This window comes from Heterocephalus glaber, unplaced genomic scaffold, assembly GCF_053883595.1.
Source record: "Heterocephalus glaber isolate CG9 unplaced genomic scaffold, H.glaber_assembly_v1.0 deba00001465, whole genome shotgun sequence".
NCBI lineage: Eukaryota > Metazoa > Chordata > Mammalia > Rodentia > Bathyergidae > Heterocephalus > Heterocephalus glaber.
This window is the reverse complement of record NW_028258312.1, coordinates 1281948-1298773: the sequence shown is the minus strand read 5'-3', so window position 1 is coordinate 1298773 and position 16826 is coordinate 1281948. Positions and strand designations below refer to the sequence as shown.

The 16826-nt window shown below is 48.5% G+C and overlaps 1 protein-coding gene across 5 annotated transcripts in view; it reads right to left on the bottom strand.

Annotated features, from left to right (window-relative positions):
- The window catches only part of Slc23a1 (solute carrier family 23 member 1), a 33490-nt gene extending 19368 nt beyond the window's left edge, over positions 1 to 14122 (bottom strand). For 2 of the 5 annotated variants that reach the window (XM_087180820.1, XM_004841831.4), the window contains exons 1-14: positions 13983 to 14122; positions 13297 to 13428; positions 12764 to 12921; positions 10022 to 10110; positions 9832 to 9899; positions 9500 to 9681; positions 9242 to 9362; positions 8826 to 8982; positions 8155 to 8302; positions 7506 to 7611; positions 7193 to 7322; positions 6955 to 7098; positions 6236 to 6331; positions 2404 to 2672 (exon numbers count right to left, since the gene is read on the bottom strand). In XM_087180820.1, the coding sequence (XP_087036946.1) occupies positions 2425 to 2672; positions 6236 to 6331; positions 6955 to 7098; positions 7193 to 7322; positions 7506 to 7611; positions 8155 to 8302; positions 8826 to 8982; positions 9242 to 9362; positions 9500 to 9681; positions 9832 to 9899; positions 10022 to 10110; positions 12764 to 12921; positions 13297 to 13428; positions 13983 to 14018 (1815 nt within the window). In that variant the 5' untranslated portion in view covers positions 14019 to 14122 and the 3' untranslated portion in view covers positions 2404 to 2424. Of the gene's footprint in view, positions 1 to 2403; positions 2673 to 6235; positions 6332 to 6954; positions 7099 to 7192; positions 7323 to 7505; positions 7612 to 8154; positions 8303 to 8825; positions 8983 to 9241; positions 9363 to 9499; positions 9682 to 9831; positions 9900 to 10021; positions 10111 to 12763; positions 12922 to 13296; positions 13432 to 13982 lie in introns of all 5 variants that reach the window. The other 3 variants (XM_087180819.1, XM_004841830.4, XM_021255907.2) reach the window with 3 other exon arrangements.
- Between the last annotated feature and the right edge of the window lie 2704 nt (positions 14123 to 16826).

Here is a 16826-nt window from a genome sequence, read left to right as displayed (position 1 = left end):
CTGCCTCACAAGCTAAGGACCCAAGTTCGATCCCCGGTACCAAAAAAAAAAAAAAAATTATAGGTTTCTGTCCTTCAGTGGGACTCGAGATTATAAAACTGAAAGTTAAGATCCTTCAATGGGACTCGAGATTATAAAACTGAAAGTTAAGATCCTAATGTCATTTTTGGCTTGTATTCATAGGAAGTTCTGGAAGTCTTTTATTTATTTGTACATGCATGCAGTTCTGGGGACTGAACCATGGCCCTTGCACATTCTAGACAAGTGCTGTGCCACTGATCTACAGCTACAACCCCAACAGGGGTCTTTTTAAATTTTTTGTTTGTTTATTTAGAAATAAACTATTCATTCACTATTATAGTTCAGGCTGGCCTTGAACTCACAGTGATCTCTGCCTTAGCCTCCTGAGTGCTGGGATTATAGGTGTGCGTCACCACCCCCCTTTAAATAAACTAGTAAGTGGTGGTGGTGGGGGATTTGTTTTTTCCTGTAGTGGAGATTAAATGACTTTTTTTTGGTACCAGGGATCGCATACTTTGCTTTTTTAAAGAAAAATGTTTAAGCCATGATTCAACCACTCAGTCCCTAGTTCTCTAACAGCTCGTTATCACAAGTGGCACAGCCAACTGCCAAATATATGTGACTTACAAGTTCTTTCCCTCTGAGCTCAGGGGCAAATGAGTTCACTTCCACATAACTTCTGAATAATTGCAATGCGGTATAATAGCCACCAATTAGAAAGGCACCATAACCTAATGATCAAGTGCAAAGATTCTAGCCAAACTTCTTGGATATGATTGCTGTGATCATGAAACTGTTTCTTGTGCCTTTGTTCTGCACATATTGGAAATGCTGACAGGACATTTTTTAAAGTTTTGGATTTCGGGGCTGGGAATTTAGTTCAGTGGTGCCTGTGCATGCCTGGAAAGGGCAAGGGCAAGGTCCTGAGTTTGATCCTTGGTACCAAAAAAAAGAAAAATGTTTTGGATTTCAGTGTTTTGTTTATTTTGCAGTACAGGGTCTATCTCACGCATGCTAGGTATATTGGATGGCCATCTCATGTAGCATTTTAGATTTCAGACTGTAGAGATGCTTAACCAGAAATGTCTATACAAATATTCCAGAATCCAACAAAGATTTCTGATACTGAGAATTTCAGTAAAGGATCTTCAACTTGTAATAAGAATTATCTACCTCCAGACTGTGATTATTGCTATACATCAAGCACTCAAGACAGTTCTGACATATTGAAAGTCCTGTTTAAGTGATGGCTCTTCCTGTTTTATTTTGTCTTTTTTTTTTGGTACCAGGGATCGAACTCAGGTCCTTGCACTTGTGCAGCAGGCGGCGAAACCACTGAGCTAAATCCCCGGCCCTCTGTTCCTATTTTTAAAAAGTCTAGGGAGTGTAGTTCCATGGTACAGCATGTGTTTCACATGTGTAAAGCCCCAAGTTCAGTCCCTAGCACCATCAAAGAGGAAAAAAACCTTGGGTTAATGGTGCACATGTACTCCCAGCTTCTCAGAAACCTGAGGCAGGAGGATCACAAGTTCAAGGGCCAGCCTGGGGAAGTTAGACCCTGTCTGAAAATTTTAAAAAAAATTTTAAGGGCTAGGGATGTTGTTTAGCAATCTCTTTGTTCAATCTCCAGTTCTTAAAAAAACAGGCAGGCCAGGGATTTAGCTCATTGGTACCGTGCCTCCCTCAAAAGTGCAAGGTCCTGAGTTCGATTCCCATTACCAAAAAAAGAAAACAAGGCTCATCTCTTAGAACTATCTGCCTGCCAATAGGAACATGCGCATTGAAACCACTTCAGTGTTTAGAGCACCTTCTGCATTTTGCATTCCTGGTGGATATGTAAAGTTTCACTATCAGCTGCACACATATTTGAAGCCCTGGGGACAAATGATCATCTCATCAGGGCTTGTCCTGGTGTAGTTTTAGGGTTACTGAAGTCATCCTGTTTCAGAGAACTTAATTTTACGACCTCAATTGAAATAAGACCGTATACAGGAGAGGATTTTTCCATTTTGCTGTCAGGATTTGTTAGCCTTTTCCTGACTTTTCCAATGTCAGGTATTTGTCCAACATACTGGAAATGCCCATGACTAGCTGATGGACTCTAGTTGGCCTAGATTGTCTCCAGGTGTTTGGAAAGATAAATATTTCACAAACTTGTATCTACTTAGTGGCCAATGCAAGCTGGGAAAGTTCCACTCTAATTATAAAATGACTAAGGAATTCCACCTAGAATCCATATATGGACTTTGCCGAGTCCACCTTCCCCTTAAGGGAACCCAAAGAGGTCGCAAAATGGAAACTGAGTAGTTTGGGTTTTCTTTTGATGAGACAAAAATGTTTTGGTTATGCAGCCATCCGACAAAAGCCATCAGCGTATCTTACCTTTTTTGGAAGTAACTTTTTTCAGACCTTGGTGCACACAGATACAGCTTCTGTATTTTCTGGAGTGTCTTCTTGAACTGGAGGGTGGTTTTTTGATCTCAAAGAGAATCCTTTGAAGACTGGGCAGATGGGAATGTATTTCAGAAAGGCAATCTTTTTTACTGTGTCCATCCCAATGGGGAAATCGTAACTCTTCAGGCTGGCAGATGTCTCACTGTTGGCATGGGCCCCAGCTTTCCACTGAATCAGGCCTCGTTCCTCGGGGCTCCCTGGAAGAGGACAGTGGGGTCATTTACCAAGGCCAGCAAGACCTCCTACCTCCCTTCAAGTAACCTGGTCCTAAGACAGACTTGTAAATTTTTTTTGGTACCAGAGATCGAACTCAGGTCCTTGCGCTTGCACAGCAAGCGGTGAAACCACTGAGCTAAATCCCCAGCCCCCAGACTTGTAATTTTTTAAAAAATTTTTCTGTGATGCTGAAGATTGAACCCAGAACCTCACACGTTCTAGGCATGTGCTTTACCACTGAACTGCACACATATCCTTCAAGTGTCAGCTGGGTGTGGTGGTGTGTGCTTGTAATCCTAGGACTCTGGGAAGCTGAGTCAGGAGAATTGCAAGTTTTACTCAAGCCTGGGCAACTTGGCAAGACCCTGTCTCAAAAAATAAAAAGGGGGAAGGAAAAAAACAAAAGGGCATGGGCCTGGGATTTAGCTCAATGGTTCCACTACCTGCCTCACAACCGCAAGGTCCCAAGTTTGATCCCCAGTATGAAAGAATAAAAAGGGCTGGAAATGTAGCTCAACATAAGGGCCAAGTTCAATCTTCAGGTGGTGGGGGTCAGGGGTGTTTTGTTTTTACTTTCCTGCAAGTTAACAGCTGGAGAAAGCTATGCTGGTCCATAGTTAAAGACTGGGTTGTCTTTAACAACATTAAAACCCAGCCAGGCCTGGGTTTGAATGCAGGTTTTCTGACCTCCGTCAAGTAACTTGACCATTCTGATCTTTGTGTTCCTCATCAAAGCAGATTAAAGGGCTGTTGAAAATTATGTGGTGTAACACAGATGATTGCTGAAGCTCAGTTGGGTTGAAGGTCGGTGACATGAAGGACTAAGCCAGGTAGTTTGAGGTGATTTTACAGCTGCCCACTCAGAGGCCCTATATCTTGCTAGATTTTCTAGGCATCAAAGCTGCCATTTCACTGTCTCAGAACCACAAGCGGGCCTGATCCAGCCCCAGCCTGGCCTCTCCTCTGAATGGGGAAGTTAAGTGCCATGGTTGAGTTGCTACCCATCTATCCAAGGGACAGCTACTGCCAAGACTCCCTCATTCTTAACAGGCATGGTGCACATAATCCCAGTCCTCTTGAGAGGCTGAGACAGGAGGATCATAAATTTGAGTCCAGTCTGGGAAACTTAGTGACTTGGTGAGACACTGACGTAGGATCCAAAGGCCCTGTGTACTATTCTGCTTTTCAAAAAACAAAACAGCTGGCCGGATATAGTGCCACACATCTATAATCCCAGTACTCAAGAGGCTGAGGCAGGAGGATAACTGAGTGGTTCTGGCACCTGCCTCACCAGCACAAGGTCCCGTGTTCGAGCTCTGGTACCAAAAAAAAAAAAGATTTGTGCTGTCCAGTTTTGAGACTGACCTTGTGGTCATAGTTTTTAAGGATAAAATAAGATACTTAGCTCTATGTCTGACTTATAAATCTTTAGTAAATGTTAACTGTGCTTATTAGAGTGCCTAATGACATTCAGTTTTTTACACATTCACTGGGCACACTTGTGTGTATCCTGCACAATCCCTACAAAATGCCCCATTACCAAAGGTACATGTTGAGGTTCTTCAATTAGCATATATCTGCTAACATATTTGGAGTGGATTTTACCAACAAATTGATGTGTTTATATCTGACTATTCTATGAAAAAGATAATTCTCAAACAAGTGGCTATAAAGAAATGGTGAGGAGGGCCAGGGATTTACCTCAGGGGCCAGGGATTTAGCTCAGTGGTTCTGCCACCTGCCTTGCAAGCGCAAGGACCCGAGTTCCATCCCCAGTACCAAAAAACAAAAAAAGAAATGGTGAGGAAAGGGAGCCAGGCACGATGGTGCACATCTGTAATCCTAGCTGAGGCAGAAGGACCACAAGTTCAAGGTCAGCCTGGACAACTTAATAAAACCCTATCTCAAAAAAGGCTAAGGATGAAAAAGTTTTTAGCAGTTGTACCCTAGACAAAGGACTACTATCTAGAATATATAAAGAACTGAAAAAAATCAAAGACCCAATTCAAAAAGGGCATCTGAAATGAACAGACATTTCTCAGACAAGTAAAAGCAGCAAATAAATATATGAAAAAAATGTTCAACGTCACTGGTCATTCGAGAGACGCAGATAAAAACAACACTGAGATTCCACCTCACCCCAGAAAGAATGGCTGCTATCAAGAAATCAACCAATATGGGCAGGGGATTTAGCTCAGTGGTTTCGCCGCCTGCTGCGCAAGGGCAAGGACCCGAGTTTGATCCTTGGTACCAAAAAAAAAAAAAGGGCCAGGGATTTAGCTCAGTGGTTCTGCTGCCTGCCTCACAAGCCCAAGGTCCCAAGTTCAATCCCCAGTAGAAAAAAAAAAAAGAAAAGAAATCAACCAATAACAAATGCTGACGGGGGTGTGGGGAGAAAGGAACCCTTCTCCATTGTTGGTGGGAGTGCACACTGGTGCAACCACTGTGGAAATCAGTATGGAGATACCTCAAAGAAATAGGACTAGAGGTCCCATTTGACCCAGCTATCCCCCTGCTGGGTATCTTCCCAAAAGAATTAAAAGAATCATACCACAGCGATATATGTGCAGCCATGTTTATAGCGGCACAGTTTGTAATAGCTAAAACTTGGAAACAGCCCAAGTGCCCATCAACTGCAAACTGGATAAAGAAGATGTGTTATTTTTATAAAATGGAGTACTACTCAGCCATAAAGAATGACAAACTAGAGACATTTATAGCTAAATGGATCCGTATTGAGGCCATACTATTTTTGGGTTGTTTTTTTTTTTGTTACTGGGGATCGAACTCAGGTCCTTGCGCTTGTGCAGCAGGCGGTTGAAGCCATACTCTTAAGTGCAATAAATAGGACACGTGTAAATACCAAATAGTTTCTCTAGTGTGAGAAACTGAAAGTGTAAATAAGGGTTAAAATGATTAAATAATTGATAATTTGAAATAGGAAGAAAAGGTCCAAAGGGGTAGGGATGGTTGGAGGGGAAGGGGAAAGAAGGGAAAGGAAAAATTATGGGAAAAGAAAAAAAATGGAAATGAAGTCTATGTAAATAGGGAAGGATGGAGGGGGTGAAGGCCACACAGGTAATGGAGAAGAAATAAGAACTAAGATACATCATGTTCAGGTACAAACACCCAATGATAAATGTAAATGTATTGTATACCTAAAATGTACCAATAAAAGAATTAAAAAGAAAAAAAAAAAGGCTAAGGATGTAGCTCAGTGGTAGACCACTTGCCTAGCATGCTTGAAGTCCTGGAGACAGACACACACACACACACACACACATATGCACACACACACAGAAAAGGAAAGCAGACTTTCTTTCACGGGACCCAGAAATAATTCCTGCCCTCACCCACTCCAAGACCTACAAGGCATGTCTGTGCCTGTCTTTCCCTCTGACCAGCCGGCATGGCAGCAGCCCATCTGCTCCTACAGCGCCCACCTGGCATCAGATCTGGCCACATCTCCAGCTCAGTGGCCATCTGGTGGACTGTATATGAGTCAAATCTTGCTCTGTGCTTCCCTTGTAAGGCTGACCCATACCTGGCACTGTGTTGTCCAATATGAAAGCAAGGCATCCGCCCACAAACATCTCCGTGGTCAGCAACACAGTCAGAATCTGGTCCACTTCTGGAATACCTGTGGAACAGGCCAAGGGGCAAACTACTGACATCCTTGAGCAGTCATGGCCAGGGAACTGCACAAAGCCCTGACTTTCAAGTTCATCTTTACTTCTCTCTCCCATCTTTGGTTCAAAGCCCAGTTCTGTCAGCTGCTGGTTGTTGACTTGGGACAAGTCATTTAATCATGCTAAGAGATGATAACAGTATCAGTCACATGGAGCTTTTTTGAAAATTACATAGCATATGTAAATAAATGCTCAATACCTATCCACAGAAAGTGTTTTAGTAAAGGATAGCTACTAATTAGCCTCTCCAATACTAATGTCCAGAGTTAAGAAGGATTTGTGGCTCTGCCTGTGTGAAGCTTTGGAGGGAAAGGGCTGTGCTCAGAGTTTTTTGTTTTGGGGGCTTTTTTTTGGTACCGGGGATCGAACTCAGGACCTTGCGCTTTCGAGGCAGGAGCGGGAACCACTGAGCTAAATCCCCAGCCCCAGAGTTTTTGTTTTTAAAGTGCTGGGGATCTAACCAAGGACCTTGTGACTGCTAAGCAAGCGCTCTACCACTGAGCTACACATCCCCAGCGCGTGTTTTGGGTCCACCCCCACCCCAACAGCTAGGGACTAGACAGCCAGGAAGCACCTGTGTTGATGACTCCAGGGTTGGAATCCAGGTAATTAGGCAACGTGAGCCCGAAGAACATGGGAAATCCCAGCACAAAAAGGTTGCGGGAGGAGTTCATGTCCACAAACTGCAGGTTGGACAACCCCACAGCCGTAATCATGCCTGCGAGGAAAGAAAAACACAGACGCCTCGGGCTGAGTGAATCCCACCACTCAGCGACCCGTGCCTCGCACCCAGGCCCAAGCCAAGCACTCACCGAAGAGGGTGCAGAACATGCCCCCCAGAATGGGGTCAGGGAGCGAGGCGAACAGAGCAGTGAATTTGCCGACGGCGCCCAGGACCAGCATGATACCAGCACCGTACTGCACCACACGGCGGCTGCCCACCTGCCAGGAAGCCGGGACGGGACCAGGGCCAGGGCGGGTTAGTGGTAGAACTAGGCCTAAGTAGGCGGGGCTTTTTAGCTAGGGGTGGGGCCTGTCAAACACGGGATGGGGCCAGGTCAGGGTGGGGACGGGGTGAATGGAAGCAAGACGGAATTTTTGTGCTGCCCTGGTTGGTGGCGGCACCTTGGTAATCCCTAGGACGCCAATATTTGGACTTGACGAGGTGGACCCGTTGCCGGTGCCCAGCAGTCCTGCGATAATGCAGCAGATGCCTTCGGTGAAGATGCCCCTGTAAACGAAAGGACCAGTTGGGGCTTACTCCAGCCCCTTCACGGGCTGTGTCCTCCCATCACCTGTCACACTTCCTCCCCCTCTGGGGCGGTTTGGGCTGTCATTGTGGGTGTGAAGTCCTCCCCCTCCAGGTCACAAAGAGGTCTGGAAGCTAAGAGCCCTGGTAGCGACGCGGGTCCCAGGGTCCTGGCATTTACTCTCCTGGGCAATTGGACTTTAATATCCTCATCTGTACAGTGGAGATACAGTGGAGTGGAGCCTGTCTCATGGCTATTGGATTGCCTGGAAGAAGGCACATGAACACCTGGGCACGTGAAAGGTTGTCGGTGACTGTGGCTTCCCTCCAACTGTTACCTCCTCGGCTCCCAAAACTCAGAGTAAGTGATGCGAGGCCTCTTTCCATTACCAAGGAAAATGAGGTCTGGAGGTGTGAATGACTTGCCCACCCAAGTCTGCACCTCTTGGGACTCAACCCCACCCCTATGTGAGCTTCCTGAGTGGCCCCTCTGGGGTCGGAGATTGAGGTGGGCAGGGAGCATACCTATTGATTGCATGGACTGGAGGGGGCGGGGCACCTGCCAGGCGGGCGCAAGCATAGTAATCGCCAATGGACTCGATGATGCCTGCCAGGGTGGCACTGAACATTCCCAGGACAGCAGCCACTGTCACTGTGGGCAAGCCCCACTGACCTGGATGGGGAGGCAAGAGGACGGATACAGTGAGGAGCCTGTGGTGGATTGGGAATGGATAGGGCAATTCTTGAGGGATAGAGAAGGTGGGGGAGAGGTCTCAAGCTGGGGTAGGGGCCATGCAATTATGGGAGCTTATCTGGGTTATTCAGAGGCATGGAGCTGGAGTGAGGCTTTGTCTGAGATAACACTTCTCTTCTTGGCACACAATAACTCTGTGGCTAACCTGGACACGGGCACAGTGGCGCATGTAATTCCAGCACTCTGAGAGGCTGAGGAGGATCACGAGTTTCAGTCCAGCCTGAGCAACATAGTGACTTAGTGAGACTGTCTCAAAATTAAAAAAGGCTGGGGACATAGCTCAGTGCAAAGACCTTGGGTTCTATCTCCAGTACTAGGGAGGAGAAAAGAAAAAAAGAAAACTCTGTGGTTAGTGCTAGTTGTGTCATCAGATGAACTGGGGTCACCAGGGATCTCACAGTGTCTGAGTCAGGGGTGGAAAGGCCCAAGCTTGGGTGCTTACAGGGATAGGGGATGCGGATCCAGGGTGAAATAGCCATGATATCCCCACGAGCATCAGTTCGTGCCTGGAAGCCATAAGCTGTCGGATCTGAGGGCAGCACATCTGTCAGTGTCAGCACATAGCAGAGGAGCCACACGGTCATAATGGCCAGCACAATCTGAAGCAGAGTGAGTCGAGGGGTAGCAACAGGTGCTGCAGGCCTCCATCCAGACTAACCCACTTCTACCTCAGCCCAGCCCAACTCCAGCCCCAGACTTAGCCCCTGCTGTGGTTCTGACTCCAGCCCCAACACCTGCCCCAACCCCTGGCTAGGAAGGACAACATCTCTGCTCTGGTTCCCATGCTATCTCTGCCTTTGCAATCCCTCACCTAGGCCCTGCCCTAGTCCCAGCCCCAGCTGCCTGTCAGCTCCTCACAGGAAACATCTTGAAGATCTGGATTCGGAAAAGAGTGAGGCCCTTGCTCCATCGGTAGACAGGCAGCAGGAAGGCGACATTGCGAAGGTACTGGGAGAAGAGGACGATCAGGAGAATGGAGCTGGGGGCAGAGGCACAAGGAGGAGGTGGCTGGTAGTCCAGGCTGGGGACAGGAGCCAAGACTAAAGGGACAGAACAGGAAGGAGTTGGGAGGCAGGGGATGGGGCTGGGAAGGAATCAGGCCTGGTGCCTGCTCACCAAGCTGAGATGCCCCAGTGGGAGCCAGCTCGGTCGCCAGCAGCTTGGAAGACGGAGAGGCCAATAAGAGAGACAGTGGGGGTGACCGTGAGAGGCCCAATGTAGCTGAGGAGGGCCCCAGGCAGCCCTGTCAGCCCGATCACCACCTCCACTATGCTGGACACCATGATTGCACCCTGGATCTAGAAGGGCAAAGACAGCTGTAAGTCACAATATAAAGACCATGGGCTGGCCACTAGCAATTCTTAGACCACCTCCTCAAGTGCCTCCAACTCAACAGGGGCCTTTATTCCCATCTATCCCCCTCTTTGGCTCCTGGCCCTTGTACCCACCTCTCGCATCCGTGGGTGCCAGATATGAGAGGTGTTCAGAGGCAGACTCCAGTTACCGTAGATCTCCTCTGGGGCAGAGAGGGACACACAGAGGGAGACAGGGAGGGACAGAATTCAGGACAGCTGCCCAGACCTACAGGCCCCTGGGCCTCCCCTTTCTTCCAGCCCCAGAACCCCAAAATGGGCACACCTTCTGGCGGGCATTTCCACTTCTCCAGGGCCAGGATGGCTTTGGCTGGAACCAGAAATGCAAAGGCACTGGCCTGGAACAGGGGAAGCCTAGAGGAGAGGTGTGGGGTGGCAGAGGTGGGGTGGGTGGAAGAGGAGGATTAGAGACAGATCAGAAGGGTGGGAGCAGAGACAGGGATATGGGTAGGGGCAGGGAAGAGGGAGGTCACTGAGGCCCCAGGTAGGACAGGGCCAAGGAAGAAGACAAATGCCTCCTCTAGCCCAAAACCTGCCCCTTTCCTTCCTTTGTATACTAGTTCCCACTCCCACCACGGGTCCCTTCTGGCTTCCAAACTCTGCTCACACCTTTCCGCATCCCCCACGGCACATCAGACAACCGTCGTGCTCTCACTGGCCCACACAGGCCCTGGAAGCCTGTCCAACCATTGTGGCAGGGAAAAGAGTGGCCCTGTACACTCAGAGTAGCCCTTAAGAGGAGGAGAACTGGACCAGTGGCACATGCCTGTAATCCCAGCACTCTGGGAGGCTGAGGAAGGAGGATCTCAAGTTCAAGCCCAGCCTGGGTAATACAGAAGTTTAGTGACTTAATAAGACCCTGTCTCAAAATTTAAAAAAAAATTTTGTTTTGGTACCAGGGATTGAACACGGGTCCTTGCGTTTGCGCAGCAGGTGGCCAAACCACTGAGCTAAATCCCCAACCTCCCCCCCGCCCAGTTTTTTTTTTTGGTACCGGGGATCGAACACGGGTCCTTGGGTTTGCGCAGTGGCGGTGAAACCACTGAGCTAAATCCCTGGCGCCCCCAAAAAAATTTTTTTGAGGCAGGTCTCACTATGTATTCCAGGCTGGCCTCACTCTCCCAAGTGCTAGTATTACAGGTATGCACCACTACTCCTAATTTCAAAATTTAAAAAGGGCTGGGCCGGGGATTTAGCTCAGTGGTTCCACTGCTTGGCTCGTAAGTATAAGGACCTGAGTTAGATCCCCGGTACCAAAACAAACAAACACAAAAAGGGCTGGGCATGGTGGTGCACACCTGTAATTCTAGCACTCAGGAGGCTGAGGCAGGAAGATCCCTGTGAGTTCAGCCTGGGCTTCATACTGAGTTCAAGGCCAGCCTGAACTACATAGCGAGATCCTATCTCAAAAACAGAAAAATTTTAAAAAGGTAGGGGGCAGAGGCTGGGGATGTAGCTCAGTGTGCAGGCCCTAGATTTAATCCCCAGTACCAGAGAGAGAGAGAGAGAGAAGAGCCCATGTAGGACACACTCTCTCACCCATCCAGACTCATCGTGCTGGAGGAGCAGCACAGCAGACCCCCTAAATTGAGGGACCAGGGTTGGCGTCCAGCTGCCTAGGGCTAAGGTTGGCCTGGAAATAGAAGCAGCAGGGAGGCACAGACAGTGTTGGGGTTTCTTGGGTTTTTTTATTCCTTTATGATACTAGAGATTGAATCCAGAGCCTCTGTACTGACCTACATCCTCAGCCCTTTTTATTTTGAGACAGGGTCTTGATAAGTCTCTACATTGTCCAGATTAGGCTCTTTTTTAAAAAATTAATTTAAAATTAATTCCCAGTACCAAAAAAATTAATTTTGGGGCCGGGGATTTAGCTCAGTTGTTCCAGTGCCTGCCTCGAAAGTGCAAGGACCCGAGTTCAATTCTGGTACCAGAAAAAAAAAATTAATTTTATTGGTACTCTTTTTTTTTTGGTATCAGGGATAGAACTCGGGACCTTGCACTTGCGAGGCAGGTGTCAGAACCACTGAGCTAAATCCTTGGCCTGGTACTCTTTTGATATACATAATGATCATATTCATCACAGGGAATTTGTTCCAGTGCATAACATATGTTGATTCTTCATTTTTTCCCCCATTTCCCTCCCTTCCTTTTAACCCTTTTCTCCTCCTTTTTTCTTGTTTTAATCAGGGTCTCACTATGTAGTTCAGGGTGGTCTTGAATTAACTCACTTTGTAACCCAGGCTAGCCTGGAACTCATCCTCCTGCCTCAGCTTCCCAAGTCCTGGGATTATAGGCATATGACGCTATGTCCAGCTTCCTCTCCTTATTTACAAAAGCTTTGTTTCCATTTTTTTCCTTCTATTCTCTTTTTTTTTTCCTTCCCCCCTCCTTCCCTCCCCCATCCCCTTCCTTATTCCCCTTCTTTTTGTTGTTGTTGTTGTTGGTACTGGGGATCGAACTCAGGACCTTGCACTTTTGAGGCAGGTGTGGTGCCACTGAGCTAAATCCCCAGCCCTTGTTCCCCTTCTTATTTGAACATTTTCTTCCTACTTCTCAATATCTATCATCCATTTTGGTCCTTATTTATCCTTTCAGTTTCTCTCACAAGAGAAACAATGCAATATTTAAATATATGTGTCAGATTTATTTCTCTTTAAAGTATGGTCTCAAAGTGCATCCATTTACCTAAAAATGCCTCAACTTTATCCTTTATGGCAGAGCAGTACTCCATGGTCTATAAAAATTGAATTTTCTTTATCTCATGAGCTCTAATGTGATTCTCTTGCCTCAGCCTCCCAAAGTGCTGGGATTACAAGTGTGTGACACCACAATCAGCTTGGTTTGGGTTTTCTTTTTTCTTTTTTTGTCCCCTAAAAGCCCTCTGAGCAAAATCACCTGTTCCTGTTGTTACTGTGTGGATTACAGTGTATATGAATGTGTGTGTGTGTGCATGCACATGTCTGTACACATACATGTGCTCCTAAGTGGGGGAGAGGCAGCTCACCGGATGCCCAGTGTGGTCTGGATGAGAGTGGTGATGCCCACACATGTGAAGATGGTGCCAATGAGTTGACTGACCATGTACTGATCGTGGCCCACACACAGCGCCTCAGCCAGGAGGAAGGGCACGGCGATGGTGCCGCTGAAGCAAGTCAGGTAATGCTGGGGATGGCGAGAGGAGAGTGTTTGAGACAGGGCCCACAGAACTCAGGGAGAAACAGGGGCACCCAAGGTCCTCATGCCTGGCTCAGGGGCCTGGACCCGGGCCACCCTGGCAGTGTGCCCAGCCACAGGACGCTCCCTGTGGGGATTCCCAGAGAGCCACTGCTCACTACTCTGGGGGGACACTAATCTCCCCCCAAGTTATCCTGACCCTCCAACCCATCCCCCATCCAGTCTTCTGTCAGGCCCTACCACCCTCTTCCCCAAGCCTGCTTAAACAGTCACTGTGCAGACCTAAGGCTTCTCTTCACCTTAGCTGAGAGAAAGGTCGGCCTCCCTGGGGAGTGCTGGGGTGGGGCACTGGGGATGGCCTACCTGGAAGCCCAGCAGGATGCACAGGTACCAGGGTGGCACATCTTCAATCTTGTACAACATGTCAGTCTTGGGCTCTGTGGGCAGGGACATCTTCGGGTTCCTGGTGGAAGCTCCCTTGGAGCCCTGGGGATCCTGCTGGGGCAGAGAGAGAAGCCACTCAGGATGGAGCAATGGGACAGGCCCAGAATCAGGTGGCCTGAGTGGCACCTCAAAGTGAGGTCCAAGCCAGGGGTCCCCACCTTCCCCCACTGTCCATCCATCTAGTTGTCACTAGGCTGTCACTTGGCTGGGGACAGCACCTCGATTCCACTTCACTTTGCTTCCTGCAGGGTGAAAATGCCTAGAGCCCTCAGTCCTGGGCTTTGGGAATGGACCTGAGTCAGAAGACCTCAGAGGCCCCGGGGGAGGAGATAAGAGGGCTCTAGGCAGCTGATAAACCCACTCTGTCCCACCAGCTGCCCCCTAGAGGTCATTGGGGTGTCACTGGGAAGGAGGCTGGGCCCCTACTGCCCCAAGTTCAAGTAAGCCAGTCTCAAAGGTAAAGGCTCCTTCACTTTCACCTCTGCCCCATTCCCCATTTCCCAGGTTCGCTTTCATCAGAACTCATCTTTGCCCCCAAGAGAGGCTGTCCAGTCCCTCTACCCCCCTACCCACTGCCTCTCTCCCTCCTGCCAGTCCCCCAGCACCTGTGTCTGGTCCTCGGAGTCCTCTTGAGCCCTCATCTTTGGGGCACAAGTCTGAGAAGCTCCTGAGAAGACAGGATGACTTTACAAAGGCCTAGGAGGACTTTACTCCACACATCAGACATTGTTCAAAGTAAATCTGTAACCAGGCCCCTGGCTCCAGATTGCGAAAGGGGGACCTGGGCAGAGGTGAGGCATTAACTCTGGCTGCTATGGTAAAGGCCACCCAAGCCTCTGCCACATTTGCTTCCTGTACTCCCTTCCCTGCCCGAACACCAACTTGGCACAAGATTTGTTCTTGCTTTCTTAGAGGACAGAGTCAAAGGGTGAAGAGGGGACAGTCTTGGAAGTTTAGCCAGCCCTGAGCAAGGTGAAAAGAAAGGGAGTCATAAAAAAAAAAGAAAGAGGGCCGGGGATTTAGCTCAGTAGTTTCGCTGCCTGCTTCGTAAGCACAAGGACAAGAGTTCGATCCCCGGTACCAAAAAAAGAAAACACACACACACAAAAAAGAAAGGGAGTCATAAATGCACACTTATTATGTCATTGTCCCCAGAAGGCCCTTCCCTACTTATTAGTAACAGATTAGTCCCTTATCATGATCGAAATAGCCATTCTCCTTACTGGGGAATGATCCTATGCCAAGCCATAGTATGTTTGTATATGCACTATCATGCGGAACCCTTGGTGCTGGGTGATATTAACCCTTTTAATTACAGCCGAGGAAAGATTTAGGAGCATGATTTAACTGAGGCCATGAACGTAGCAAGGGTTTGGAAAATCAGTCATCTTCTCACCACTGTTCAGTGCTTACATTCCTAAGCAAGAGGGGCCTCACAGCCCTCACTCACCATGTGTTAGGACAAGGATTCCTTTCCTCTTCCAGCCCAGAGCCAATGTATAGTTTGCAGGACCCAGTGCAAATGAGAATGTGGCCCTTATTCCAAAAGTGTTTTGAATTTTTAAAATAGCAACAGGAGCTGGGTGTGGTGGTGTACACCTGTAATCTCAGCACTCAGAGGCTGAGGCAGGAGGTTCGCTGTGAGTTCAAGGCTAGCCTGGGCTACATAATGAGTTCAAGACCAGCCTAAACTATGTAGTGAGACCCTGTCTCAAAAAAAAAAACCAAAAAACAAACAGATAGCAACAGCAGAGCTTTAAACTCAGTGTGGGGCCTTTCTCTTTTTTTTTTTTTTTTGGTACTGGGGATCGAACTCAGGACCTTGCACTTTGGAGGCAGGCCAGGTGCCACTGAGCTAAATCCCCAGCCCATGGGGCCTTTCTAAGCACCACTCCCTGTGTCCTTGCATGTCATACAGCCCAAGAAGCCATTCTGTGCCTGGCCTGTCTCCCCTCCCAGCATGCCTAGTCCTTGGCTTGGCCCAAGAGCCTGAAGGCTGTCTGAGGGGAAGCTGGGGGTTCGGGGGACCTGAGAAGCTCAGGCTCCTCAGCTGGTGAAGGCAAGGCCTGAGATCCCCATCTGCTCCTCTTTGGGCTGCACCAGCCCTGCCACCCCAGGGCCCACTTACTTCTGGGGTGCTGAGCTCATGGCCAGGCCCAGCCCTGAGGGTCTGTAAGCAACACTGCTCTCCAGATAGACAGCAACCTTGTGGCACAGCCCTGAATCCTGCTGGCTATTTGGCCTCCAGCCTGTTTGTTCATCTGTTCACTCCTTTCCTTCTTGGCTTTTGCTCTCAGGTTCCCAAGTTATTCAACTAGTTCAGAGCCTCCTTAGCCCTTGGTTCCCCATGGGCTCCTCCCAGTGCTCCACAGAGGGCTGTGGAGCTGCCCCATCCCAGCAGACACAGCTCCATGGATACTGAATTCAACCCAAACCTCACCACAATGCCTGACGAAGCTGGGAAGATGTGGGCGTCCAGATGCAGAGTAGCCCAAATGGACCCACAGCGCTCAGATTCTGATGCAGTCTCTAAATTGCTCCACACAAACACAGGGTCATGCAGGTCCTTGTCACAGGTGTCCACCCAAATCCACACCTCATACTCCTGATGGCTCAACCGGTTCCTTGGGCCCTGGCCCTGCTGGTGCTGGAGGCTTCTTTCCTGGGATGAGGGCCAAGGAAGCAGGGGCCCCAGGCAGATCCTGAAACAGGTGATGGGATGTGGGGGGCCAGAGCTCCAGGACAGCTCCTGAGACCTGCTTGGGACACGCTGGTTCCTGCAGCAGCCACTCTGGCCCCACCTCCAAAATCTGAATCCCCTCCCAACCCTGCCACTCCTCAGCCTGAAACTTGACCTGAGCCTTTTATTGTCTAAGCCTCGGTTTCTGCATCTGTCAAATCAGGATTAGTGTGTCTGTTCTATCCACCTCTCAGGGTGTTGCTGGAGTTTTGGGGCAAAAGCCCCAACTCCCAGGGTCAATGTCAGTAAAGGAGATAAGCAGTGGAAGGCAGGAAAGGTGCTCTCATTAGCATAGCCATGGCTGGAAGGAAAGATAAAGAAGCTCAAAATCTGGCTCAAGGGGCTGATGGAAGCTTTGGGGGTTTATAGAAAAAAGGGTACAAAGGTAAATGTTAGGGGTTTGCATAAACAGCAGTGTAGATAATCTTGGTCAAGTTGAAATAGAGGAAAATATAACTCTCAACCTGCTAGATGTCAGATATGCCAAGTTTGTGTCTCTTGAAGTCAAAGAATAAATTGTAAGAAATAGCAGAGGCCTAAAATGTACCAATAAAAGAGTTTAAGCAAAAAAAGAAAAAAAAAAAAAGAAATAGCAGAGGACCTGGGCCGGGGATTTAGCTCAGTGGTTTCGCTGCCTGCTGTGCAAGCTCAAGGACCCGAGTTAGATCGATCCCCGGTACCAAAAAAAAAAAGAAATAGCAGAGGACCC